This window comes from Oncorhynchus kisutch, linkage group LG11 (assembly GCF_002021735.2).
Source record: "Oncorhynchus kisutch isolate 150728-3 linkage group LG11, Okis_V2, whole genome shotgun sequence".
Taxonomy (NCBI): Eukaryota; Metazoa; Chordata; class Actinopteri; order Salmoniformes; family Salmonidae; genus Oncorhynchus; species Oncorhynchus kisutch.
Window position 1 is genome coordinate 13,284,894 of NC_034184.2, and position 27,952 is coordinate 13,312,845.

A 27,952-nucleotide genomic window follows, 5' to 3' on the forward strand; every position below is an offset into this window, starting at 1 on the left:
GTTAGGTAGGCATCATAAGATTTGTGGCGTTTATTTGGATTGAATTAGGCTATGAGAGAGGGAGACTGGATGTCGGAATCATAAAACATTGTGACAATGGATTCTGATGGTTGTCGATTCCAGGTTTGATTGTTTATTTAACACCAGTGAATTTGAGCACTGTTTCCATAGTGTGGAACCATGTTAGGATATTTAAAGTTTGAAAAGCAACCTCTATAGAAAAACATAACTGCATATGTTTCGGGATATTAGCTGTGAAGTTTTTGAATTGGCTATTATGGATTTGATATTACAACAGAAAATAGTTCTATTTATCATAGAGAATAAATAGGGGTGATTTGTTTATTTGTTTACTGGTTATGGTCAATTTTAGGGTTTGATTTAACTTAGTTAAACATTGTGTTCTGGCGTGTTTAGGTAGGATTCTTTGTTCCGGGACGGATGGGAGTTACCTAAAATAAGTCAATTAAAGGAGCCATGGGAGAATGCGAATGCATATTTATTAAATATCGGGGATTTCTTACACTGAGAAATGTACGACATTTGCGGCAGAGGGAAAAAGTAATACATTGGATAATAATGTTATCAGGTTTAATTGTATCTAAGAGTAGCATGTTCATTTAAGTAAACATATTCGTAGACGATGTTTAAAACTTATGATTAATGATTTGAGTCAAAGGGGAATTATCATTAGGTTTAGTTATAGTTCACTTTATTGAGTTTCTGAATCGAAGTAGCATAGTGAATGCTAGTTAGGCGTGTTGTGTCTCACTTTTAGAAGCCTCCTGGGATTATAATTTTGGGGAGAGAGCGGCCATAAACAACCAAATTGAAAAAGGTCTGCAAATATATACACATAAAACAATTGTTAGAACTATTTGTTTTAGTGCAAAGGTATTTTAAAGAGGACGCTCACATATAGAACCTTATGAGTTTTATTTTATGGGTTTTAATTACACAGGTGATTATTTTTTATTTGTAGGATAAAGGGTTCTTTATGTCTAATATGGTATGACCTTTTGACCTTATCGTGGCTATCTTTTGGGGTCTGATCAGCCCCGGGGGAGAGCCATTTGTATAAGGAATTGTGGTCAGTCGGGTTACTAATTTTAAGGTTATAATGGAGTTTAGTTTGGGGTTTAGAATTATTGTTTGAATCACTGAAGCTGATTTACAATATTAGCTGTGAAGTTTTTGAATGGTCTATTATGGATTTGATATTACAACAGAAAATTGTTATATTTATCATAGAGAATAAATAGGGGTGATAAATTACTGTAGATAAGGTATTCCATGTTATTGTCAGATAGAATACCTAAAGTAAAGAGCTTGTAAAGTGTAGGAAGGATTTCGATTTGGTTAGCATTTGTTCAGGCTCTGGTTAACCATTAGGAGGTCTTTTAAATAGTATTACATTTGACAGGAATATAGGACATCTGTGGTGATTTAGGATTATTGTAAGGATTAAGATAGATTGATTAAGGAAATGTAAGGACTTTAGAGATGGCCACTTATAGACGTTTTTTTTTCTAAAATCAAGGATTTTAGATAGTCAAACAGTGAGACGCTTAGTGGCATTTTGAGAGATAGCAGAGAAAGGAATTACTGTTTAAATCGGTAAATATATATATTTAAGAACATATATAAATAGCACATAGTACTTCTTAAACTAGATAAGCCACTGGACAGAGAATTGATACAGGATTGGGATGAATGGATGCCCAAGAGAGAATTGGACATACATGATAATGTCAGAAAATAAGGATAATTTACTAATCCTACCTAAGTCATTATTTAGGGTATATAAGGTTGATACCTGGGCAGAGCCAGGTATCAAAAGGGGGGTGGGTAAGTAGTGGCCTATTGGATAAGAAACTAATAATAAATAAATAAATAAAAACATTTTTTAGCTAAAGATATAATCAGATAAAACATATGAGAAACTGTTTGTTAACCAAGCCTGTATGTCCAGGATTTTATGCATTACAGGTGAACTACAGGTGAAGTCACTCAATCCAGTCCCAGAGGCTTGTTGGGGGGACCATACCAAGGACTCCTGGTGACAGCTAGCTGAAAGAGCTACCCGGATTCATATCGCACGGCGGGAGGGTAAGACACATTGACACTGTCGAACAATAAACAGTGTTCGAGAGGAGAACTGGAATTAACAGAATTCCGGGGGCCATTTCTCGAATGAAGTAACCCTCCCTGTCTTTTCACCCCTGTTTTTGTTCATATAAGTGAAGATGTGTCTGGCTCTTGCTAAGTGATGTGTTCTCGGGGACAGGGTGGGGCTTCACATGGAAGCTGTTCGTCTGAGCTGTTTTATCGTGGGTGACATATTCCTGATACAGCACGTCCTACTTGAGTATGCGGAGAGTGGTAATTTGACCCATGGTTTAGACGATGAGGATTTTGTTCCAAAATAAGCATAAGAGATCCCTAGATCTGGGTAGACAGGAAGTTAGAGTAGAGGTTGGGAAGGATCTCTCAATGGAGTTTTATGTAGATCAAAATGGAGTCTAACTACATGGCAGTCTAGGACTCTGAGCCATTATGGCATATATCGGTGCAGGTTCCCATATTGATCGTGGACACAGGTCATAGCTCATTTGGCGAGAGAGGGCTATATGAATCCAATCACCCAGTATGGAAGAAGGTAGAGTATAGTGAAGGTGAGAGGAGAGAGGGATGTATTGCATAAAGATACGCCTAACCCTTTAAACTGAAAATGAAGGAGGATCTAGGGTTGTGGTATGGATATGACCAGGTCTTGGTCGACACCCTAGTACGGTTCTGGGTAGAGGAGTTTAGGCCGGTATGGTAAAGCTGTTCACGAAAGCAGGAATGCCAGATAATGACAGTTGTATTGATTTGCACTATTTAAATCCCCAGGTTCCTCCCTTTACAGTGACCGGAGGAGATTATTACCGTTTGGCCCGGTACAGTACTCTTGGGAAATGATGTCAGGGCGAGGTTTTACCGACAGATTGGACAGGATTATGCTCCATTGTAATGCCTTTCACACTCATTCAACACCAAGACATGAAGTATAGCCAAATGGGAGAAAAGAGCTATTCCATCCGGGTCTCTTATTGACTAAGTATACATTGATAACATTGGGGTTCCAGGGGTTGTGCCAGATGAGTCAAAGCAAGAAATCAGATCCTAGCAGGATTAGAGTTAAGCATTTCCGGGGGGTCTACTCTCAATAAGAACGTGAACTGGATTAATTATATTTATGATAATCAACAGCGCTCTAACAAGTATACCAGAGATGCTATTAAAGGTTTTGCAGAACAGACTGAAGCAACCAGCTGGATGGCTTGGCAGAATAGAATTGCATTAGATATGTTAATGGCTGAAAAGGGAGAAGTATGCGTGATTATCAGGACCATGTTTGTGCTTACATCCCAAATAACACAGCTCCGGACGAATCAGTGCCCGAAGCCTCAGCTGGTTTGACCACCCTGGCTCACGGTTTGGCAGAAAACTCTGGGGTGGATACTTCTCTGACTAATTGGGTTTGATAGTACGTTTGGAAAATGGAAAAATGTTATGATCACTGTGTTATGGGCTACATTCACCTGTGTGACTGTTTTAGTTTTATGTGGCTGTTGTCTAATTCCCTGTGTGCGAGGCCTTATTTCCAGGACTCTGGAGAAATCGATGACAATAGATGGTGCGGTATGGGCCGATTCCAGGTTTTGACCCGTGGAGGACTGACTGCATGTCTACAGAACAAGTGGACGAATCTGGATCTTTTATTTGTGGGGAATTTATATTTGATGAGACCATTTTTTATGTTTAGGGAGGCTAGGTTGTATCAAATCAAATCAAATCAAATCAAATTTATTTATATAGCCCTTCGTACATCAGCTGATATCTCAAAGTGCTGTACAGAAACCCAGCCTAAAACCCCAAACAGCAAGCAATGCAGGTGGAGAAGCACGGTATCAGTATCCCATCTCAATATTAGACTGTTTTTTAATGAAGATTGTAACGAAAATCCTGATAAGAAGAGTTATGATTCTGATGTAGGCCTGAGAAACAGTTAGGGCGAATGCAAGTGTTGGGTTATGTTTAGGTGATGTTTTGATGACAAGAAATATCTCTAATAAAAATAGAAATGGGCTTTTTAATATTACAATATAACTACAATGTGTGATTGAATGTATAATATTTAATCAAAGGGTGGATATGTTAAGGGAATTGTTATCAATGATGACTAATTATGTATACATTTCAATCAGGACTGACTAGTCCAAATGCTATCATGTACTGTACATGTATGAATGTTCTCTCTTGCTCCCATTCCCAATTGTATATAATATAGTCAGGAGTTTAGAACAATGCCTTGGTACAAATGAATTAACTATCTCCAGATGGCAGGGACGGACTGTCTAGAATGCTATCTACACTGACTGACCGTGGCTTTAGGCGAGGAGGGAAGGCTCGAGAACTATAGGGCCTCTCTACCAGTGTCAAGAAGAGATAGAACATTTAGAAAACACTGACGTCATTTTCAGTTAATAACCTGTGGCAAAATGTGTATGAAGCAGTACTCTCTTGAATTAAACGCTGTTACCTGACTTTTAAGACCGGGGCTCTGTCCATTCTTTATAAAATATAGGGTCTTACAAACCCTTCGAATGCATTGACAGAGTGTTTAATTTTGATTGGGAAATAAATCAGAGGAATTTAGAATTCCTTCAACAGCGTGGCATAGACTTTTAAGTCTTTACTGAAGACTCATCTCTTCAGTGGGTCATATGATTGAGTGTAGTCTGGCCCAGGAGTGTGAAGGTGAATGGAAAGGCTCTGGAGCAACGAACTGCCCTTGCCGTCTCTGCCTGGCCGGTTCCCCTCTCTCCACTGGGATTCTCTGCCTCTAACCCTATTAGGGGCTGAGTCACTGGCTTACTGGTGCTCTTTCATGCCGTTCCTAGGATGGGTGCGTCACTTGAGTGGGTTGAGTCACTGACGTGATCTTCCTGTCTGGGTTGGCGCCCCCCCTTGGGTTGTGCCGTGGCGGAGATCTTTGTGGGCTATACTCGGCCTTGTCTCAGGATTGTAAGTTGGTGGTTGAAGATATCCCTCTAGTGGTGTGGGGGATGTGCTTTGGCAAAGTGGGTGGGGATATATCCTTCCTGTTTGGCCCTGTCTGGGGGTATCATCGGATGGGGCCACAGTGTCTCCTGACCCCTCCTGTCTCAGCCTCCAGTATTTATGCTGCAGTAGTTTATGTGTCGGAGGGCTAGGGTCAGTATGTTATAGCTGGAGTATTTCCCCTGTCTTATCCGGGGTCCTGTGTGAATTTAAGTATGCTCTCTCTAATTCTTTCTTTCTCTCTCTCTCTTTCTTATTTTGTAAAGTGGTTTCTTGCATCATACAACACAATACAATTTACAGTCACCTATTTGGCCCATGGTGTTACAGACCAAGTAAAAAAATAACGAATTAATAACAAGCCCTTCATAATGCTACAACGTTTTATATGTCTCATGCAGTTTAGGCCTGCGTTGAACACCACATATAGACTGTAGGCTATATCATAGAAATCAAAAGCTATTTCCTGGTAAAAATGTTATGGTATGGTAAGTTGGTGTTTGAAGATATCCCTCTAGTGGTGTGTGGGCTGTGCTTTGGCAAAGTGGGTGGGGTTATATCCTGCCTGTTTGGCCATGTCTGGGGGTATCATCGGATGGGGCCACAGTGTCTCCTGACCCCTCCCGTCTCAGCCTCCAGTATTTATGCTGCAATAGTTTGTGTTGGGGGGCTAGGGTCAGTTTGTTATATCTGGAGTACTTCTCCTGTCTTATCCGGTGTCCTGTGTGAATTTAAGTATGCTCTCTCTAATTCTCTCTTTATCTCGGAGGACCTGAGTCCTAGGACCATGCCTCAGGACTACCCGGCATGATGACTCCTTGCTGTCCCCAGTCCACCTGGCCGTGCTGCTGCTCCAGTTTAAACTGTTCTGCCTGCGGCTATGGAATCCTGACCTGTTCACCGGACGTGCTACCTGTCCCAGACCTCCTGTTTTCAACTCTCTAGAGACAGCAGGAGCGGTAGAGATACTCTTAATGATCGGCTATGAAAAGCCAACTGACATTTACTCCTGAGGTGCTGACTTGCTGCACCCTCGACAACTACTGTGATTATTATTATTTGACCATGCTGGTCATTTATGAACATTTGAACATCTTGGCCATGTTCTGTTATAATCTCCACCTGGCACAGCCAGAAGAGGACTGGCCACCCCTCATAGTCTGGTTCCTCTCTAGGTTTCTTCCTAGGTTTTGGCCTTTCTAGGGAGTTTTTCCTAGCCACCGTGCTTCTACATCTGCATTGCTTGCTGTTTGGGGTTTTAGGCTGGGTTTCTGTACAGCACTTTGAGATATCAGCTGATGTACGAAGGGCTATATAAATACATTTGATTTGACAGCATTTCTTCTGCGCGCCAGTCCTGTAGGAAGTTCACGGCCCCCATGCGCAGATCGGCAAGAACTAGGGAGTTTTTTTGATAAAAAAATAAACGGACTAGAGCTAAGCACAGGCACAATCTTAAGAGGGAAACCTGGTTCTGTCTGCTTTCAAACTGCCACTGGAGACAAATGAACCTTTCAGCAGGAAAATAACCTAAAACACAAGGCCAAATTATACACTGGAGTTGTTTACCAAGACATCATTGAATGTTCCTGAATGTCCGAGTTACAGTTTTGACTTAAATCGGCTTTGAAATCTAGCCAGACTTGAAAATGACTGTCTAACAACGATCAACTTCACAGAACTAATAGAATAAAAAATAAAAAAATAATGTGCAAATTGTACAATCCAGAACTCTTAGTGATTTATCCAGAAATACTCAAAGCTGTAATGGCTGCCAAGGTGCTTCTAACATGTATTGATTCAGGGGTGTGAATACTTATGTAAATGAGATATTTCTGTATTTCATTTTCAATAAATTGGCAAACGTTTCAAAAAAATCTTTTCACTTTGTCATTATGGGGTATTGTGAATTCAGGCTGTAACACAACAAAATTTTGAATAAATCAAGGGGTATGAAAACGTTCTAAAGGCACTGTACCTCTATCACTCCAGTAACCCTGCATATTGTAAATATGGTATTGGAACTGAACCTGGAACTGACCCTGTATTTCGCTACTGACCCTGGAACTGACCCTGTATTTCGCTACTGACCCTGTATTTCACTACTGACCCTGTATATAGCTTCTTACTTTCTCATATTCTTATTTCTATTTAGTGTGTGTGTTTTTTCCTACCTTATGTTTTTTTTTAGTATTACATTGTTATTGATTCCTGCATTGTTGGGGTTAGAGCTGCAAGAAAGGCATTTCACTGTACTTGTGCATGTGGGGAGGAGTCAGGTTAAAGAAGTATTTTCAAGCCTTGGGACAAATGAGACATGTATTGTGTACGTGTGCCCTTCAGATGGTGAATGGGCAAAATAACAGATTTAAGTGCCTTTGAACGTGGTATGCTAGTAGGTGCCAGGCGCACCGGTTTGAGTGCGTCAAGAACTGCAACACTGCTGTGGTTTTCACGGTCAACAGTTTCCCGTGTGTATCAAGAATGGTTGACCACCCAAACGACATCCAGCCAACTTGACACAACTGTGGGAAGCATTGGAGTCAACATAGGCCAGCATCCCTGTGGAACGCTTGACACCTTGTAGAGACCATGCCCCGATGAATTGAGGCTATTCCGACTGAAAAATGGGTGCAACTCAATATTAGGAAGGTGTTCCAAATGTTTTGTCCACTCAGTGAAGATCAACAGCCCCCTGTTCAGGCATCCCCCTTAAGTCCAAAAGCTTATTTTCTATTCTATTTCTATTCCATTCTTCTCCTTTCCTACTTTTGAAGGAAACTTTTCTTTCAGCGCTGGTTCGTTCCCTTCTCCCGTTTCCTCCTCCTCTCCAGAGGTCTCATGAACGCGCCACAGTTGAGCAGCAGTCCCCCATGATGAGAAAGCCTTCCCTTCAGCCATAGTGGTCTAGCAGAACCTGACCCAGGGGGGACAGGACAGAGAGGAACACGGAGCATTAGTCATTGGGGGCCTGGAACGAAATCATTGTATACAGACTATGGGAAGTTACACGTTAGAGCTGGATAGAGAGAGGGATTAGTAGTGTGTATTGTGATATGTTGCAAGTACCTGAAAGGTAAAGCTGTTTAATGGCGGTGGTGAAGGAAGCTCCCACCATGCCTGCTAATGCCAGCAAACCTCCGACCTGCTGTCAAACCTGTTGACCGTGATACTGGACACTGGGCCTGGGCAGAAGGCGTTCACAGACAAACAGGCCATGTGTATTTATTAATGAAATGATGCAGAACTGCAAGAGACTCATATTTCTGTTTTGTTTCTCCCATTGAACGTTTTTTATATTATTTTTTTTACATCTGACAGCTTTGTTTCGTATACGATTCAAGCTCTCAGAGGCCCCTGTAACAACTCTATGATTGACCTCTGACCTGATCCATTGAGCATGGGCAGCATGATGGAGGAGATTCAGACCGTGTCGCTGTGGCCCACATCAAAGTCCCTCATCAGCTCCTTGAAGGAGACACTGACAGCTTTGGGGGAGGCGTAGGAGAACCCAGTGACGACGAAACAGATGAGTAGCCCCAGCCAACATCCAGCCCCAGCTTCCATCCAGCCCCAGGCAAATTCTAGCCCCGGCCACCATCCAGCCACAGCAACCAACAGGGGTCCAGCCACCATCCAGCCCCAGCCAGCCACCATCAGGGGTCCAGCACTCATCCTCTTGGTTGTACTGACTCCCATTGTCCCTCAAGAGGATGGTCCTCTCTAGGAGGAAGGAGTGGGTCTGTAAGTTGGCCAAGAAGACGCATTTCTCAAACCCTCACAAACCGATCAATGATATATTTTGGAAGAAAGGTTCTGTGGCTCACACTGTACTGGTACAATGACTAATAATTCAAACATCACTCTTGGTCAATTCATTACCATACTCGGTCAAAAGGTCTATGTGTTTTCCCACACACCGGTGTAGCCTGACCTGCAATGCTTACTCAATGTATGACTGACTGAGCCTTTGGATTATGATTGTCTTTACCGAATTTGGACTTGGCCAGTTTGTGAAAGTTATTGAGCCATAGAATTAAATACCTCTAATGACGTTTGTCTGTGCAGTACAGCTTGCAGCCACATTCAGCATCTGGTGTAACAATAACCATCTAGCAATTACATTGTAATAACAATCATCTCACCTGTGACACAAAACCACAGGAAACTGAGAGAGAGGCGGTAATAACCCAAGATATAGTCCTGAAGACATGTTGGATGTGTGACCTCCACATCTAGAATATAGTCCCTGTCACTCCTGGGTTTCTAAAAATTCTAAGGTCATGCTGTTACGCTGAATTAATCAGACAATTCTGAAAGTGTTGTTCATTCTGGTGCTAAAGGTTTTCAAAACAATACTTGTATCAATACCGGCCACTATAATCACCAATACCGGCCACTATAAATCACCAATACTAACCACTATAAATCACCAATACCAGCCACTACCTCTAGAAAATACCACATCAGACGGTGGCATTAGTATGGGCACTTGCATACTTATACAGACATGTATGCAAACAAACAAAACATAGCTTTCTGAAATGTATCTAAAACCTTTTAATAAAGTAGAAAGAATCCTACAATGCGATTTTCTGGATTTTTTTTCTCATTTTGTCTGTCATAGTTGAAGTGTACTTATGATGAAAATTACAGGCCTCTCTCATCTTTTTAAGTGGGAGAACTTGCACAATTGGTGGCTGACTAAATACTTTTTTGCCCCACTGTAAGTTCAAAGATGTAAAAGCCTGGAACGAGGAGAGATGACTAGAAACGATTCAGTTGACCGTTTTATCTGTGGATTAATTGTCAGGTAAAATAACAACTCAATGCTTATATCCCAGGACAAATTAGCTAGCAACAGCAAGCTAGCTAAATAGGACAAATTAGCTAGCAAGTGCAAGCTAACTAGCTAAATTACCATAAATGTTTAATGCTTTTCGACCTGTTCCCAAATTAATATAATTGGTTCAGAGTTTGTTTTGATATTTTAACCTGCGTGTCACGATCGCGTTTGGTGTAGGGGGACAAAATAAATGTATGCACGATGGCGCACGCACGCAGACGGTTTGGGTTCTGTGTCAGGCACTGCATCTCAGTGCTAGAGGCGTCACTACAGACCCTGGTTCGATTCCAGGCTGTATCACAACCGTCTGTGATTGGGAGTCCCATAGGGCGGCGCACAATTGGCCCAACGTCATCCGGGTTAGGGTTTGGCCGGGGTAGGCCTTCATTGTAAATAATATTTTGTATTTAAATGACTTGCTTAGTTAAATAAAGGTAAAATAAATCAAATACAATTAATTGGTCACTAACACTCACGATCCTTTATCTATTCCCTTCTTCATTTTCAGGTTTCACTGGGAACCTGTCTGTAATTTTCTATTCATCACTTCTTCCTTCGACTGTGAATCTTCATCTTTTCCAGCTCCTTCTCCATCAGGTGATACTCTGCAGTGGTTTCTGACAACTTAAGAAAAAGGGAATCAGTTACTTGCTCCGATAAATTATTAATAATGGCCTATAAAGGGAATCCCGTATTCAAGGTTAATTGTATGGCTTATACTGTATAAGCATACTGTATTGTATGGCTTATACTGTATCTATGCAACTGTATTCAATGGTATGCTTCAAGCTGATGAGAATCTACCATGTCCAACAGGAGGTTAATCTTCAGCCTGAGTAGGTTGTTCTCCTTTTCAAGCTATAGGTTGCTATTTTTCAGTCTGCGCCTCCTTCCCAGATACATTCCCTTCAGACTGTTGAGGCGAGAAACAAAACAGCAAATGAAAAAGAAAACAAATAAAATGCAAATATCTGTGGTGATCAGATAGATCAGACTTATTACAGTAGCAGTGCAGTTTTCTACTACATTTAATTGATGATAAATTACCAGCAATCCATTGTCCGTCTTCAAATGTCAAGCTATGGCCCCCAATGTTCATAACAGGGGCTCCATACTCAAGACCCAACTCTATTTCCCTCGTAGACCAATCCAACTAGACTCAACAAATTAAGAGGGGGGATGTAGAAACTTCCTTCACATAAAAGACAACAGAGGCACATTGTGCCGAATGTTTTTGGGCGTGAGAGAGAAACAGACTTGCAGAACAGAAGGTGTTGCCAAAAAGCAGCATCTTCGACATCAGCTGGGGTATTCTTTGGACAGAAGGTGTTGCCAAAAAGCAGCATCTTCGTCATCAGCTGCGTTATATATTGTGAGACAAATATATATTGTAGAGGATTAATGTTAGATTGATAACTTCTTATTTTGCAGCTTTGGAAATAATAGTCAAGTAACGTTAGCTACGTAGCTAGCTAAAGTTAGCATAGCATTGCAAACTAAGATTACCAACAGCAACAATATTACGCCACTATCTTCGTCGTTTATTTAATCATATATTAAAATAGCTAGCTAAATGACTGTACAACGCTTTTATTTATCTAGCTAATTCGTTATCTTTGGTTAGCAGAGGCTTCCCTTCTCTTTCTAGCCCAGCAAGCGGCTTTTTACAGACATGCAGGTTACTGCGCAAGTGCTACAGATCCATTTTGTCTAAACAGGTAATAATGGAAGAATTTACAAATGGAAACACAGCATTTGAGTTGGATGATATCAAATCACTTTGCATTTTTATGAATGTTTACTGTAACTACATACCATTGGATTCTTTATAGTTGGACAAAGTCTACATTTCATCCTTGTAATAATGTAAACACTTGATAAATGCCCCCGCTGTTTAGTTTGTTTAGTTTAAGCCATCCACGCGAACGCATCACCATGGTGATAGCGTCTCTTTGTTTACCGAATACTGTTTCCCCGTGAAATATTTTTTTCAGTGTCATTATCTGATTGTCACAGATCTATCGTCATATTGCCCCTGGTTAATTAATGATATAAAGGCCAGATCCCGTTCTATTCATAACAAGCCCCAGTGGCCTAATGGATAAGGCACTGGCCTCCTAAGCCAGGGATTGTGGGTTCGAGTCCCATCTGGGGTGAAACATTTTTGTCCATTAAATTGTTTATAAATAACAGTGTCAACGACTAAATGCAACGATGGATGATTTCACACAAACATTTGAATATATGTAAATGATTTGTCTTGTCTTAACATTTATAATGAACAAAAATATTAAAGCAAACATGTTTTATTTTTTTATTTTATTTCACCATTATTTAACCAGGTAGGCTAGTTGAGAACAAGTTCTCATTTACAACTGCGACCTGGCCAAGATAAAGCAAAGCCGTGCGACACAAACAACAACACAGAGTTACACATGGAATACACAAGCGTACAGTCAATAACACAATAGAAAAAGAAAGAAAGTCTATATATAGTGTGCAAATGGCGATAAATAGGCCATAGTAGCAAGTAATTACAATTTAGCTCAATTAAGACTGGAGTGATAGATGTGCAGATGATGATGTGCAGGTGTTGGTCCCATGTTTCCTGGCCTGAAATAAAATATCCCAGAAATGTTTCATACTCACAAAAAGCTAATTTCTTTCAAATTTTGTGCAGAAATGTATTTACATCTCTGTTAGTGAGCATTTATCCTTTGCCAAGATAATCCATCCACCTGACAGGTGTGGAATATCAAGAAGCTGATTAAACAGCATGGTCATTACACAGGTGCACCTTGTGCTGGGGACAATAATAGCCACTCTAAAATGTGCAGTTTTGTCACACAACACAATGCAATAGATGTCTCAAGTTTTGAGGGAGCATGCAATTGGCATGCTGACTGCAGGAAAGTCCACCAGAGCTGTTGGCAGAGCATTTAATGTTCATTTATCTCTACCATATCTCTATATCTACCATAAGCCACCTCCAAAGTCATTTTAGAGAATCCAACCGGCATCACAACCGCAGACCACGTTTAACCATGCCAGCCCAGGACCTCCACATCTGGCTTCTTCCATTGCAGCATCATCTGAGACCAGCCACCCAGACAGCTGATGAAACTGAGGAGTATTTCTGTCTGTAATAAAGCCCTTTTGTGGAGAAAAACTCATTCTGATTTGCTAGGCCTGGCTCCCCAGTGGGTTGGCCCCAAGTGGGTGGGTCTATGCCCTACCTGGCCCACCTATGGCTGCGCCCCTGCCTAGTCATGTGAAATCTATAGATTAGGGCCTAATGAATTTATTTTGTGTGACTCATTTCCTCATATGAACTGTAACTCAGTAAAATCATTGAAATTGTTGCATGTTGCGTTTATATACAGTGCATTCGGAAAGTATTCAGACCCCTTGACTTTTTCCACTTTGTTACCTTACAGCCTTATTCTAAAATGTATTAAATCGTTTTTCCCCCTATCAATCTAAACACAATACCCCATAATGACAAAGCAAAAACAGGTTTAATTTTTTTTGCTAATTCATAAAAATAATAAAAAAGCATTCTTGAGTATGACACTACAAGCTTGGTACACCTGTATTTGGGCAGTTTCTCCCATTCTTCTCTGCAGATCTTCTCAAGCTTTGTCAGGTTGGATGGGGAGTGTCGCTTCACAGTTATTTTCAGGTCTAGCCAGAGATGTTCGATCGGGTTCAAGTCCAGGCCCTGGCTGGGCCACTCAAGAACATTCAGAGACTTGTCCCGAAGCATTGTCCTGATGGAAGTTGAACCATCAGCCCAGTCTGATGTCCTGGGCACTCTGGAGCAGGTTTTCATCAAGGATCTCTCTGTACTTTGCTCCGTTCATCTTTCCCTCGATCCTGACTAGTCTCCCAGTCCCTTCCGCTGAAAAACATCCCCACAGCATGATGCCACCACCATGCTTCACCGTAGTATTGGTGCCAGGTTTCTTCCAGACGTGACGCTTGGCATTCATGCCAAAGAGTTCAATCTTGGTTTCATCAGACCAGAGAATCTTGTTTCTCATGGTCTGAGAGTCTTTTGGTGCCTTTTAGCAAACTCCAATTGGGCTGTCATGTGCCTTTTACTGAGGAGTGGCTTACGTCTGGCCATAAAGGCCTGATTGGTGAAGTGCTGCAGAGATGGTTGTCCTTCTGGAAGGATCTCCCATCTCCACAGAGGAACTCTAGAGCTCTGTCAGAGGGACCATCAGGTTCTTGGTCACCTCCCTGACCAAGGCCCTTGGTGGTTCAAAACATCTTCCATTTAAGAATGATGGAGGCCACTGTATTCTTGGGGACCTTCAATACTGCAGACATTTTTGGTACCCTACCCCAGATCTGTGCCTCATCACAATCCTGTCTAGGCGCTCTACAGACAATTCCTTCGAACTCATGTCTTGGTTTTTGCTATGACATGTACTGTCATCTGTGGGACCTTATATAGACAGGTGTGTGCCTTTCCAAATAATTTCCAATCAATTGAATTGACCAAAGGTGGACTCCAATCAAGTTGTAGAAACATCTCAAGGATGATCAACGGAAACAGGATGCACCTGAGCTCAGTTTCGAGTCTCATAGCAAAGGGTCTGAATACTTATGTAAATAAGGTATTTTTAAAATATTTTTGAAAAAAACAATAAGAACCTGTTTTCGCTTTGTCATTATGGGGTATTGTGTGTAGATTTCTATTTATTTAATACATTTTAGAATAAGGCTAACGTAACAAAATGTGGAAAATTTCAAGGGGTATGAATATTTCCTGAAGACTGTATTTTTTCAGTATCGGATTGTAGTTGGAAATGTGTAGCCAAACATCCTATAAAAGGTAAATTGATGTTTATCATGTAGCCTTTAGCCAATTGAAGAGCGCTTCTTAACGTTCGTCCAATCATATGTCTAGGTTATTATCTGGTTAGGTCCCACATGAATTTAAGTCGATTCCCCCAATTGAACTTAAATTTGACGCTGGAGTGACCAGCAAATGTCATATGTTATTGCCTTTAGAATAGGCACTTTAAACGTATCATTCTATTAACATTAGAACAGATCAATTAAGACATGGCTTTGAGAGGGGAGCAGAGAGAATTCCTTGTTATTTTGTGCGTCTTGGCTGCAGCCCTCGTGCAAACTTACCGTAAGTCTTCATTCAATATTTTTCAATATTGCTCTTTGCCTTTCGATATTAATAAATTAGATAAATTATGTTCAACGTATGTTGTTCATTCATTGCATCCAAGAAACTGCATAAATGTGCAAGCATAGGTGGATCGGAGCGGTACAACCTCTTGTGAATTGTGGCAAGGTTTGATTGACATGTCATGTCAGACAGGTATAATTCGCACGAGTAGTAGCAGAGAACCCCCAGAGTGAACATTTTGGATGGTGCGTAGGCTACATTGCCAGACACTTTTTTCTTTCTTTCTTGGTGACGCAGATCCCAAAAAATCATACACAATAATATTTACCGCCCTATTTGCATAATTATATTTTTTTATTCTGTATTCCACTCAGTATTTCTATACAGTGTGAAAGTCAGTAAAATGGATTGATAAAATACATTGTAACTATTTGAACATCCACTCCGAGGTAAACATTGCCTGGTAATAGGCCTATTGTATGCAATGCATTTGCTCAATATACCTATTCTTCAATCCATACGATCCATTCAGCTGAATACACAGACAAGACACTTTTGCTAAGCTTCTATCCACCACCCATGAGTGTTCTTCTAATATGGTGTGTTATTCATCCCTGTCCCCCTGTGGTAGAGATCCAAGAGGCCACTGTGTACTGGGATGCTGCCCAGAAGAGTGTGATTCTGAATGAGGGGGTGTTGGAGAAAGAAGGGGGTGCCTATGGCTATTACAATGACACTCTCCTCTTGACGGGCTGGGGGGTGCTGGAGATTCGGGCAGGGTACGGGGAGACCCCCGAGAGTGATGAGACCACCTCCTTCTTGGCTGGGTATCTGGAAGGGTTCCTCACCGCAGAGTGAGTGCTTTCACTGCTTTGTTACAAATTACACTGATGTTCGTGTTATCTTTGTTTAGCCCTGTTCACGCCTATACATTCATTATAGACATCATTTTTGAGAGTGGAAATCCTTCAGGAAATGTTGAAGAAATTTGGACCCTGGCTTTCTCTCTCCATCAGGCAAATGTTTAGCCACTATGCCAACATATATCCCCAGATGATTAAAGATGAGAAGATTCTGGACCCCTTGAAAGATTTCATGATGTAAGATTCCCATTTATGCTATAGACAATCTTTTCCGTTCTGTGGACTACCAAATCACTGTCAAAAGCTCTTGAGGACCACCATTCGTGGAATCGCATATTTTCTTTTTTACATCAAATATCATGACAGCCAAATGTAGTCAATTTTAGCAGTCAATGTAACAGATGAAAGTCTATAATAATGATTATAATGACTGAATACCTGAGTCGGTCCACAGTAAACAGGACTACTGGACCAGAGAGCAGGTGAAGTTGAGGAGAAACAGTGACCCCTTGTGGTTACATGCAGGACTGATCCTGGCTCAACTGGATGGGCTACAGGCTGGAGCTGCATACTGGGCCAAGAGCAGGCAGAGAGAGGTGTGTGTGTGTTCTGTGTGTGTGGGAGCGAGAGAAAAGTGTGAGGCACTGAATGTCAGAACTGAAGGGAATTGTGTTTTGACGATAATCTTCTGTGTGCGAGCATCAGATTTTCCTCCAACCTAATGGTATCTGAATAGTCACAACCCCCTAATTGCAAACAAAAACAGTTCCCAATCCTTTATGCAAATTCCAACTGACCCTTTTCTTCCACCTTTCCACATCCTAGCCTCTGTCTATGTTTGCGCTGCAGTTTCTGAATGAAGTTGGAGACCTGCTGGACCTGATTCCAGCACTGACTCCACGCTTCAACTCCTCCCGAGGCCCTGTGCCGGGAATGGGCCACTGCTCAGCTCTCATAAAGGTCAGGAGTCAAGTGAATTTGGCTAGGTCTGGTTGTTTGTTTAGCTCATGACTGGTGGTGTTTATAGTTTATTTATAGCTGACTTGCATATCATCCTCATTAGTGGAGTTATACAATGCGATTTCCATAATCTACAAAAGATATTCAGCCACTGTTAAAGAATATTGGTTTATAATGATGTAGATTCCTTTTTTATTGAGCTTTCATTTTTCTACAGGAGTGGATTGATACCTTTCTCACGTCCAGTTTTCTCTTCAGTTCATGCATGAGGTAGTGAGGACGGTACACTTTAAGTCTGCGATGTAACACCATGTGTTTGGTGTCTTTATCCTGTTCTCTCTCTAGGTTCTGCCAGGCTTTGAGAACCTGCTGTTAGCCCACTCCAGCTGGTTCAACTACGCTTCCACCATGCGTATCTACAAACACTGGGACTTCAGGCTGGCCGACACACACATCGCCACGGGCAAGATATCCTTCAGCAGCTACCCTGGTAAAGGAACATGAGTGATTGAATTTGATTGATAAAGCAATTTATATAGTGTTTTATCTTGTATTGATCCCTTATTTTACCAGGTGAGTTGACTGGGAACACATTCTCATTTACAGCAACGACTCAGGGAATAGTTACAGGGGAGAAGAAGGGGCTAATGAGCCAATTGTAGGCTGGGGATGATTAGGTGGCCATAAAAAAAGTGCTATATATATATATATATATATATATATATATATATATCCCAGGGCAGTGATTGGGGACATTGCCTTGTGTAGTGTGCAGTCTTTCAGACGGGACGTTAAATGGGTGTCCTGACTCTATGTGGTCACTAGAACAGAGGAAAGAGTGCCTCCTACTGGCCCTCCAACACCACTTTCAGCAGCATCTGGTGTCCCGTCCAGGGACTGACCCTGCTTAGCTTCAGAGGCATGCCAGCAGTGGGATGCAGGGTATTATGCTGCTGGCTGATATTGTGGTATTGGGGAGAACTCTTCTTATTCACTATCCATGTGTAGCACCCATCTACCTAATATGGCTGAAAAAAGCAGCCTGAGACTTTCTTGTACAATACAGACTCCACCAGTCTTGAAAATTGGAAAGTTTAGTAATATACAGTTGCAACGGAAGGTTGATTAATGTAAACTCGTAGCCTGGTGGGGTTAAGTGCTGTTATTGAAGATTTGCCATTTTCCCTGTCATACATTATCTTACAGGCCCCATCACCATTAAAACTGAAGTGGCTTAAAAGTGCTATTTTTAGAGTTAAGCAGGGAATGTTATCTCACTCAGTGCAGAAACACACTACATTAAAAGCTACTAAAATGCAATCCGGATGCTAGGATTTGAATCCATTTAGCCCTTCTGTGCACAAGCTTACCACAGTCTCTCGGGACTGAAATCTACTACATTATAATGACATTTTTAATTACCCTGTGGTGCTAGGAATGTTACACCTCACATATGTCCTTAGCCCAACTTCTTTTTTCTCTACACTATAGTGCAAGGGATGCTAGGCTATACTACTCCCACATCCCACTCCAATTCCCCACATGTCCTCACCCCTTCATGTCCCCTCTCCTTTCCTAACTAGCCATGCACTTATCTCCTCTCTCCTCCCAGGCTTCCTGACATCTTTGGATGACTTCTACCTGCTGGGCAGTGGGCTGCTGATGACTCAGACCACCAACAGTGTCTTCAACACCTCTCTGTTCACCCTGGTCACGCCCCACAGCCTGCTGGCCTGGCAGAGGGTGCGGCTGGCACACGCCCTGGCACGCACTGGGGAGCAGTGGGCTCACATCTTCTCTAAGTACAACTCCGGTAATGCCTGGGGTGTGGAGGACTTTTGTAGGATTGGGTTTTGTGATTTGTGTAATAACCTGTACTTGCATGAATAACCTATGAGCTTGTGTTTAGGTGTGGTGTGAGTATAGACTTTGTGATTTGTGTGCTACTGTACTTGTTAAGGATTGTAGTTTGTGTTGAATTGATTGTTGCATAGTATGGTAAATGGCGTAGTATGTTAAAGGAAAAGGAAAGGGGGATACCCTGTAAGTTGTACAACTGAATGCCTTCAACTGAAATGTGTCTTCCGCATTTAACCCAACCCTTCTGAATCAGAGAGGTGTGGGGGGCTGCCTTAATCGACATCCACGTCTTCGGGCGCACAACGGCTATGTGATGTATTGCCTTAGGCCCTGACCACAGACGGTTCCTGACCACAGATGATGGAACCGTCCTGTTCTCTAAGGATGTACTGTAGTCTGTCTTTGTTAATAGAGCCACCACAGTAGGAGATGACATAACTTGTTGCTTAGGAGGAACAGTACAGCTTGTTCTCAATGAGAGGACTGACTGGCCATAGCCTCTGTGTCTCTGGCACCTACTATACCAAGAAAGTGACACCTGATACGTTCCCATTATGATCGTATACATGCAAACTCTGCTCACCAGTTCCTAGTTCAAATACAATTTTATCCCCTTCTTTTTTTCTGAGTATCTGCATGCTCCAGTGTAGTGCATGTGTTCACCACAGTCCCAAGCCATGACATACTGCATATCAGGAGGTGACTCGTTTCTCCTCATTTCAAGGACCTGTAATAACCAGTAGATAATCAACACCAAACCAAGTTTAACACAACTACATTTCCCCTCCCCTCCTCAGGAACCTATAACAGCCAGTACATGGTGCTGGATCTGAGCAGGGTGTCGTTGGGGAGGAGTATAAGGGATGGGGCTCTGACTGTGGTAGAGCAGATACCAGGACTGGTGGTACACTCTGACCAGACACAGGCCCTGCGACAGGGTAAGGGACCGTCTCATTTCAGTCTGTTGATATAACGCTAAACTGGTGGATATACATGGGTTACATGCCATCCTAATTGACACTCTAGGATTAATAAAGTCTTATGGGATGTTATTAATTGATTGGCAAGCTGATATGTTGCAAAATGTATTTTCAATGCCTGGGGGGAGAAGGATAATGCATTGTTTGTTTAATGTAATTAAATGGCAGCTGTTATAGCCATGATTATAAAATAAAATAGTTTTATGTGCATATTGCTTCAAGTAATAATAATGTATTATAAACCCATGTCATCTGGGCACCAATATGTGTGACACTTAAAGGCCCAGTGCAGTCAAAATAGAGGTTTCCTGTGTTTTATATGTATTTCCACACTGAGGTTGGAAAAATACTGTGTAATTGTGAAAATTATGAGAATGCCCTTTTTAGTGTAAGAGACATCACCAGGCAGTATAACTTCTCTGCCAATAACAGCTAGTTTTCCTCTCCCTAATCCGACCACTCCCAGACAGTCGTAGCGAAATTCTTGCTTGAGAAATTGATCTTGCTAAGAAACTATTTTTGTTTCTTTTTGACCATTTTCATTGAAAACAATAACAGTAAGGTACTTCATTCTTACCCAGAAATGATTTGATATTGAGATGAAACAGCTGCATTGGTCCTTTAAAAAAATATATCAATCAATGAATCATGTTGGTTGTTTCAGTCTCTCAGTATCTGATATATCCCTACTTCACCATTCGTACATTATTCTTGTCTTTCTCCTGTTCCCTCCGGCAGGCTACTGGGCGTCCTACAACGTGCCCTTCCATGCAGACATCTACAACCTGAGTGGCTACGGGGTCATGTGGAGGAAGCATGGAGAGGACTTCTCCTATGACCTCTGTCCCAGAGCCAAGATCTTCCGCAGGGATCAGGCCAGGGTTACAGACCTCGCCTCCCTCAAACACATCATGAGATACAACAGTGAGTGCTGCAGCCCCTTTCAAGATGGCGCCGACAGATGGTCACCTCGCTTGTCACGCCCTGACCTTAGAGATCCTTTTTATTCTCTATTTTGGTTAGATCAGGGTGTGACTAGGGTGGGTACTCTAGTTTTTGCATTTCTATGTTGGCCTGGTATGGTTCCCAATCAGAGGCAGCTCTATCGTTGTCTCTGATTGAGGATCATATTTAGGCAGCCTTTTCCCACCTGTTGTTTGTGGGATCTTGTTTTTGTATTGTTGCTTTTGAGCTGAATATTTCGTTGGTTACTCTTTCTTGTTTTGTTGCTGGTTATCATTAATAAAAATGATTAACCTACACCATGCTACATCTTGGTCCAACCATCCTTACAACGACGAGCGTTAGAGAAGATCCCACCACCCACGGACTAAGCAGCGTGCCCAGGAGGAGCAGGGATCATGGGCCAGGGAGGAAAGCCAGGAGTGGAGGACATCCTGGACGTGGGACGAAATCATGGCAGGAGACCGAAGCCTGCCATGGAAGCAGGCGGAGGCAGCGAAGGAACAACAACGACAACACCGGGGTTTGCGACCACGATGGAAGCCCGAGAGGCAGCCTCAACATTTCTTTTGGGGAGGGGGCACACAGGTTGGTCAGTGGAGCCAAGGTGTGAACCAGAGCCCATCCACACGGGGTGGTCTGCGGATCCGAGGGTTGAACCAGAGCCAGTCTGGGAGAGGAAGGTGAACTTGGAGGGGAGTGAAGGGAGTGAATCAGAGACAGGAGTTGATGGGGAAATTGGAGGAGAGTGTTACGAGAGAGCTGTTGTGTTGGTGCATGAGGCACGACATTCGCCCTAAGGAGTGTGTCCTCAGGTTAATGCCACCTGAGTCAGCTCTCCGTACTCGTCTTGAGGATTGTGCTAGCTGCCTGGTGAAGACTGTGCCGGCCCCACACACCAGGTCTCCAGTACGCCTTCTCAGCCCTGCACGTCCTGTGCCAGCTCTCCGCACTCGCTTTGAGGAGCGTGTTATCGTTCCGGTACAATGTGTACCAGCTCTCCGCACTCGCTTTGAGGAGCGTGTTATCGTTCCAGTACAATGTGTGCCGGTTCTACGCACCGTGTTTCCAGTGTGCCTCCACAGCCCAATACGTCCTGTGCCAGCTCCAAGCACCAGGCCTCCTGTGCGTCTCCCCAACCCTGTACGTCGTGTGCCGGCTCCACATTCCAGGTCTCCTGTGCGTCTCCCCAGCCCGGTACGTCCTGTGCTGGCTCCACACTCCAGGCCTCCTGTGCATCTCCCCAGCCCGGTACGTCCTGTGCCAGCTCCACGCACCAGGTCTCCTGCGATGGTGTGCAATCCAGAGCCTCCCGCTTCAGTCAGAAGTCCAGAGCCTCCAGCAACGGTCTGCAGTCCGGCGCCTCCTGCGACGGTTCCCAGTCCGGCGCCTCCAGCGACGGTTCCCAGTCCGGAGCCTCCTGCGAGGGTTCCCAGTCCGGAGTCCCCAGCGATGATCCACCGTCCACTTCCTCCAGCGACGATCTGCGGTCCGGTTCCTCCGGCGACTATCCACGGTCCGGAGCCTCCGGCGATGATCCACGGTTCGGTTTCATGGAAGCAGAGGGATCCGTGAGCGGAGCGGTGTCTACGTCCCAAACCGGAGCCGCCACCGAGGCTAGATGCTCACCCGGACCCTCCCCCATAGAGTCAGGTTTTGCGGACGGAGTCCGCACCTTTGGGAGGGGGTACTGTCCCTCCCTGACCTTAGAGATCCTTTTTATTATCTATTTTGGTTAGATCAGGGTGTGATCTCTGGTTTTTGCATTTCTATGTTGGCCTGGTATGGTTCCCAATCAGAGGCAGCTGTCTATCGTTGTCTCTGATTGGGGATCATATTTAGGCAGCCTTTTCCCACCTGTTGTTTGTGGGATCTTGTTTTTGTATTGTTGCTTTTGAGCCCTACAAGGCTGTACGTTTCGTTGGTTACTCATTCTTGTTTTGCTGCTGGTTAACATTAATAAAAATGATGAACCTACCCCACGCTGCATCTTGGCACAACCATCCTTACAACGACGAGCGTTACATCGCTTCACATCCTTAGGAAACTATGTAGTAATTTGTTTTTTTTATGTATTATTTCTTACATTTTTATTCCCAGAAAATCTTAAGTGTTATTACATACAGCCGGGAAGAACTATTGGATATAATAACGACGTTAACAAACCAACATTACGATCAGGAATACGACTTTCCCGAGGTGGATCCTTTGTTCAGACCTCCACCCTGGACATTGGTTCTAATCCCAGAGGCCGACCCAAAACAACGTTGTCGCCGCAGGAGAGGCAGACGGAGGAGCCTCCTAGTCAGACTTAGAAGGCGAACACACCATCCACCGCTTCTGAGCATACTCGTCGCCAAACTCCAGTCTCTAGACAACAAGGTGGATGAAATTAGGGCACGAGTTGCCTTCCAGAGAGACATCAGAGATTGTAATATTCTCTTTTTCACAGAAACATGGCTCACTCGAGATATGTTGTCGGAGTCGGTACAGCCACCGGTTTCTTTATTCGTTGCGCCAACAGAAAGAAATATATCTCTGGTAAGAAGAAGGGCGGGGGTGTATGCCTCATGATTAACGACTCATGGCTTAATCATAACAACATACAAGAACTCAAGTCCTTTTGTTCACCTGACCTAGAATTCCTTACAATCAAATGCCAACCCCATTATCTTCCAATAGAATTCTCTAAATTCTCTTAGATTATAGTCGTGTATATCCCCCCAAAGCAGATACCTCGACGGCTCTGAAAGAACTTTACTGAACTCTATGTAAACTGGAAACCATATATCCCGAGGCTCTATTTATTTTAGCTGGGGATTTTAACAAAGCTAATTTGAGAACACGGTTACCTAAATTCTACCAGCACATTGATTGTTGCACCCACTCGAGCAAAACATTGGACCGCTGCTACTCTAACTTCCGTGATGCATACAAGGCCCTCTCCTGTCCTCTCTTTGGCAAATCTGACCATGACTCCATCTTGTTGCTCCCCTCCTATAGGCAGAAACTAAAACAGGTCGCGCCCATGCTTAGGTCTATCCAACGCCGGTCTGACCAATCGAATTCCACGCTTCAAGATTGCTTCAGTCGAGTGGATAGGGATATGTTCCGGGTTGCCTCAGACAATAACCTTGACGTATAAGCTGACTCGGTGAGTGAGTTTATTAGGAAGTGCAATGGAGACGTTGTACCCACTGTGACTATTAAAACCTTCCCTAACCAGAAACCGTGGATTGATGGCAGCATTCACGCAAAACTGAAAGCGCGAACCACCGCATTTAATCATGCCGAGGCGACTGGAAACGTGACTGAATACAAACTGTAGTTATTCCCTCTGCTAGGCAATCAAGCAAGCTAAGCGTCAGTATAGGGACAAAGTAGAGTCGCAATTCAACGACTCAAACACGAGACGTATATTACAGAGTCTACAGATAATCACGGATTACAAAAAGAAAACCAGCCCCGTCAGGGACATCGGCGCCTCGTTCCCGAACAAATTAAACAACTTTGCATGCTTTGAGGACAATACAGTGCCACCGACACGGCCCGCTACTGTGGGCTCCCCTTTAACGTGGCCGATGTGAGTAAAACATTTAAACGTGTTAACCCTCGCCAGGCTGCCGGTCCAGACGGCATCCCCGGCCGCGTCCTCAGAGCATGTGCAGACCAGTTGGCTGGTGTGTTTACGGACATATTCAATCAATCCCTATCCCAGTCTGCTGACCCCACATGCTTCAAGATGGCCACCATTGTTCCGGTTCCAAAGAAAGCTAAGGTAACTGAACCAAATGACTATCGCCCTGTAGCACTCACTTCTGTCATCATGAAGTTCTTTGAGAGACTAGTCAAGGATCATATCACCTCCACCCTACTTGATACCCTAGACTCACTCCAATTGGCTTACCGCCCCAATAGGTCCACAGGCGATCCAATCGCCATCACACTGCACACTGCCTATCCCATCTGGACAAGAGGAACACATATGTAAGAATGCTGTTCATTGACTAAAGCTCAGCATTCAACACCATAGTACCCTCCAAACTCATCATTAAGCTTGAGAATCTGGGTCTCAACCCTGCCCTGTGCAACTGGGTCCTAGACTTTCTGACGGATCGCCCCCAGGTTGTTTCCTACCCTCACCACATCTCCACTCCGCTGATCCTCAACACTGGGGCCCCACAAGGGTGTGTTCTCAGCCCTCTCCTGTACTCCCTGTTCACCCATGACTGCGTGGCCATGCACGCCTCCAACTCAATTATCAAGTTTGCAGAAGACACTACAGTGGTAGGCTTGATGACCAACAATGACGAGACAGCCTACAGGGAGGTGGTGATGATCGTGGACTTCAGGATACAGCAGAGGGAGCATCCCCTATTCACATCGACGGGACAGCAGTGGAGGAGGTGGAACGTTTTTAAAAAGTTCCTTGGAGTACACATCACGGAGAAACTGCAATGGTCCACCCACACAGACAGCCTGGTGAAGAAGGTGCAACAGCGCCTCTTCAACCTCAGGAGGCTGAAGAAATTTGACTTGTCACCTAAAACCCTCACAAACTTCTACAGATGCACAATCGAGAGCATCCTGTCGGGCTGTATCACCGCCTGGTACGGCAACTGCACCGCCCTCAACCGCAAGGCTCTCCAGAGGATAGTGCGGTCTGCACAACATCACCGGGGGCAAACTACCTGCCCTCCAGGACACCTACAGCACCCGATGTCACAGGAAGGCCAAAAAGATCATCAAGTACAACAACCACCCGAGCCACTGCCTGTTCACCCCGCTATCATCCAGAAGTCAAGGTCAGTACAGGTGCATCAAAGCTGGGGCCGAGAGACTGAAAAACAGCTTCTATTTCAAGGCCATCAGGCTGTTAAACAGCCATCACTGACACAGAGAGGCTGCTGCCAACATACAGACTCAAATCACTGGCCACTTTAATACATGGATTTAATAATGGTATCACTAGTCACTTTAAAAAATGCCACTTTAATAATGTTTACATATCCTAGATTACTCATATGTATATAGTGTATTTTATACCATCTATTGCATCTTTCCTATGTCGTACAGCCATCGCACATCCATATATTCTTATTCCATCCCCTTACATTGTGTGTGTGTGTGTGTGTGTGTGAGTATATAAGGTAGTCGTTGTGAATTTGTTCGATTACTTGTTAGATATTACTGCACTGTCGGACTAGAAGCACCGGCATTTCGCTACAAACGCATTAACATCTGTTAACCATGTGTATGTGACCAATAAAATTTGATTTGAGTATGATTTTCTCAGGAATGGGTTGGTAACTGTAGTTCTTTTATAATTAGGCAGATGCAGGCAATGCCAGGCCTGCAGGACCACTGGCCCTGTAGTGTCTAATCTTTTTTGCTACAACCGTAATCGGACTGGAGAGAATCGGGCCTTTCATTCTGGTCTGCTAAAGCTATCCCTATTAATAGAATGAGAATTCAGGTGGAGATTAAATTATTCAACCCCACAAGGAGGATAGATCATCTTGCTGTGTGGGTCTACTAGATTGTCACACCTGCTGTTCCAACCTCTGAACTCAGTGCTTTTGAACTGTGTCTCCAGACTACAGGAAAGACCCTTACTCCAAGGGCCATCCCTGTAAAACCATCTGCTGTCGCAATGACCTGAGGCTGAAGAAACCACGTCCAGGAGGCTGCTATGACACCAAGGTCAGGGTTCAATTACCACCATGTCCACGCATTCGCACTCATAAAATAATATCAAAGGGAACATGATGGCACAATTTATACTCCTATGGTACATCACAATACTAAAATAACATTCAAGTAAAACAGGGCCATTTTTTATTATCTCCTCTCTCTCCTTCTCTCTCGCGCTCTCTCACTCTCTCTCCTTCCCTCTCCTAGGTGACAGACTTCCACCTGGCACGTCAGTTAGCAGGCGAGGCGGTGAACGGTCCCACCACTCAGGGGGGCCTGCTTCCGTTCTCCTGGAGCCACTTCAACAGCACAGCCCACAAGGGTCTGCCGCAGTCATATAACTTCAGCTTCATCACCATGAAGCCAACTCTGTCACTATACCAGCCCTGAGAGGGGTCTAGGTTGTGTTCATAAGGGCATGCAACTTCATTTTTTTTACAATGGAAGATGAAAATAAGGGTTTCTTTTTGGACAAGTCCAGATAGTCCCTCTCTATTTAATTCAGTTATCTTCCATTTGGTGCTTAATGAAAATGACCCATGGGTCTGAAAGCACAGCGGGGCTAGGGAATAAAGGAAGAAGTGGCCACCAGACACTTACCCAAGGCTTTTTTTTTTGTAAACGAAATGGTTAGATGCACTGATTATACTGTCTTTGTTATGTGATTGTTAGTTTTGTATAATGTGTGTTCATTTGTGTGGTGTATATTCCTTAATGACTGAGCAGGCAGAGGTCATTACGTGGTTCTATGTTTACAGTGCAGTCCAGTAAATTGTATCAGTCGGGGCTGGGGAACATGTAGCCTACGGGCCAATATTGACATTTACACACAATGATACCAGCTCAGACTTCTCATTTTGTGCCAGTTTGGTTCCCTGGTCTTGACTTGAACCAAAAGTGATGACCGGATGCCAATAATCAGGGAATTAGTTGTCTGTACAACATTCTCATGTTTGTGTGTTTTTTCTGAAGCCACCATATTGATACTCCCCGAAGAAGCAGTCCTCAATAGGAATTTATGCAATTCCACACAATAGGAATGAATGCAATTCCACAGTAGTTCAATTAAATGTTTCAATTACAAAATTACATGTCTTTAGTGGGGACATTAGTACTATCAAAAATTCCACTGATATGGTTTTATTTAAATTTGAATGTTTAGTTCACATAATACAATTTTAAAGTATACATTAAGGTGTCTGTAATAGAATAAACGTGACAATAAATGCATTTCTATCGAGTCCAAAATGTGCTTTTACCATAGAGTACTATAGTATGAGTCATAATACCCATAAAACCTAGCGTTTTTCCAACATTCATTTTTTCCATAGGGGATTTTAGAAAAACTTCAAATAAGGGCTGTGTTTCGTGTAGGCTTTTCCTGGTGTGACGTTTTGATAGCCATGTAAATCTCTCTAGGACGAGGTGACTTTTATCAATATATTCACCTGTATTTACCCCCCAAAAATGAAATGCTTATTAGCTACTAATGTAGCTATCATGAAGAACTACAAATCACATG

At 43.2% G+C, this 27,952-nt stretch overlaps 1 protein-coding gene, 1 long non-coding RNA gene and 1 other non-coding gene across 3 annotated transcripts; 2 read left to right on the plus strand and 1 right to left on the minus strand.

Annotated features, from left to right (window-relative positions):
* Positions 1 to 10,413: 10,413 nt before the first annotated feature.
* Positions 10,414 to 11,723, minus strand: LOC116376173 (uncharacterized). Its single transcript, XR_004211570.1, has 3 exons — positions 11,003 to 11,723; positions 10,760 to 10,868; positions 10,414 to 10,579 (listed from the first exon to the last, which is right to left on the minus strand). It is a non-coding gene; the product is annotated as an uncharacterized LOC116376173 (long non-coding RNA).
* Positions 11,724 to 12,038: 315 nt separating this feature from the next.
* Positions 12,039 to 12,111, plus strand: trnar-ccu (transfer RNA arginine (anticodon CCU)). The gene has a single exon. It is a non-coding gene; the product is annotated as a tRNA-Arg (tRNA).
* A 3,175-nt stretch (positions 12,112 to 15,286) lies between these two features.
* LOC109898928 (phospholipase B-like 1) lies at positions 15,287 to 27,525 on the plus strand. The gene is made up of 11 exons (XM_020493980.2): positions 15,287 to 15,302; positions 15,742 to 15,964; positions 16,127 to 16,210; positions 16,428 to 16,569; positions 16,799 to 16,933; positions 17,279 to 17,423; positions 18,546 to 18,746; positions 19,591 to 19,731; positions 20,512 to 20,697; positions 26,333 to 26,439; positions 26,638 to 27,525. The coding sequence occupies exons 1-11, from the start codon at positions 15,287 to 15,289 to the stop codon at positions 26,818 to 26,820; spliced, it is 1,563 nt and encodes a 520-aa protein (XP_020349569.1). The 3' UTR covers positions 26,821 to 27,525.
* The last annotated feature ends 427 nt before the right edge of the window (positions 27,526 to 27,952 follow it).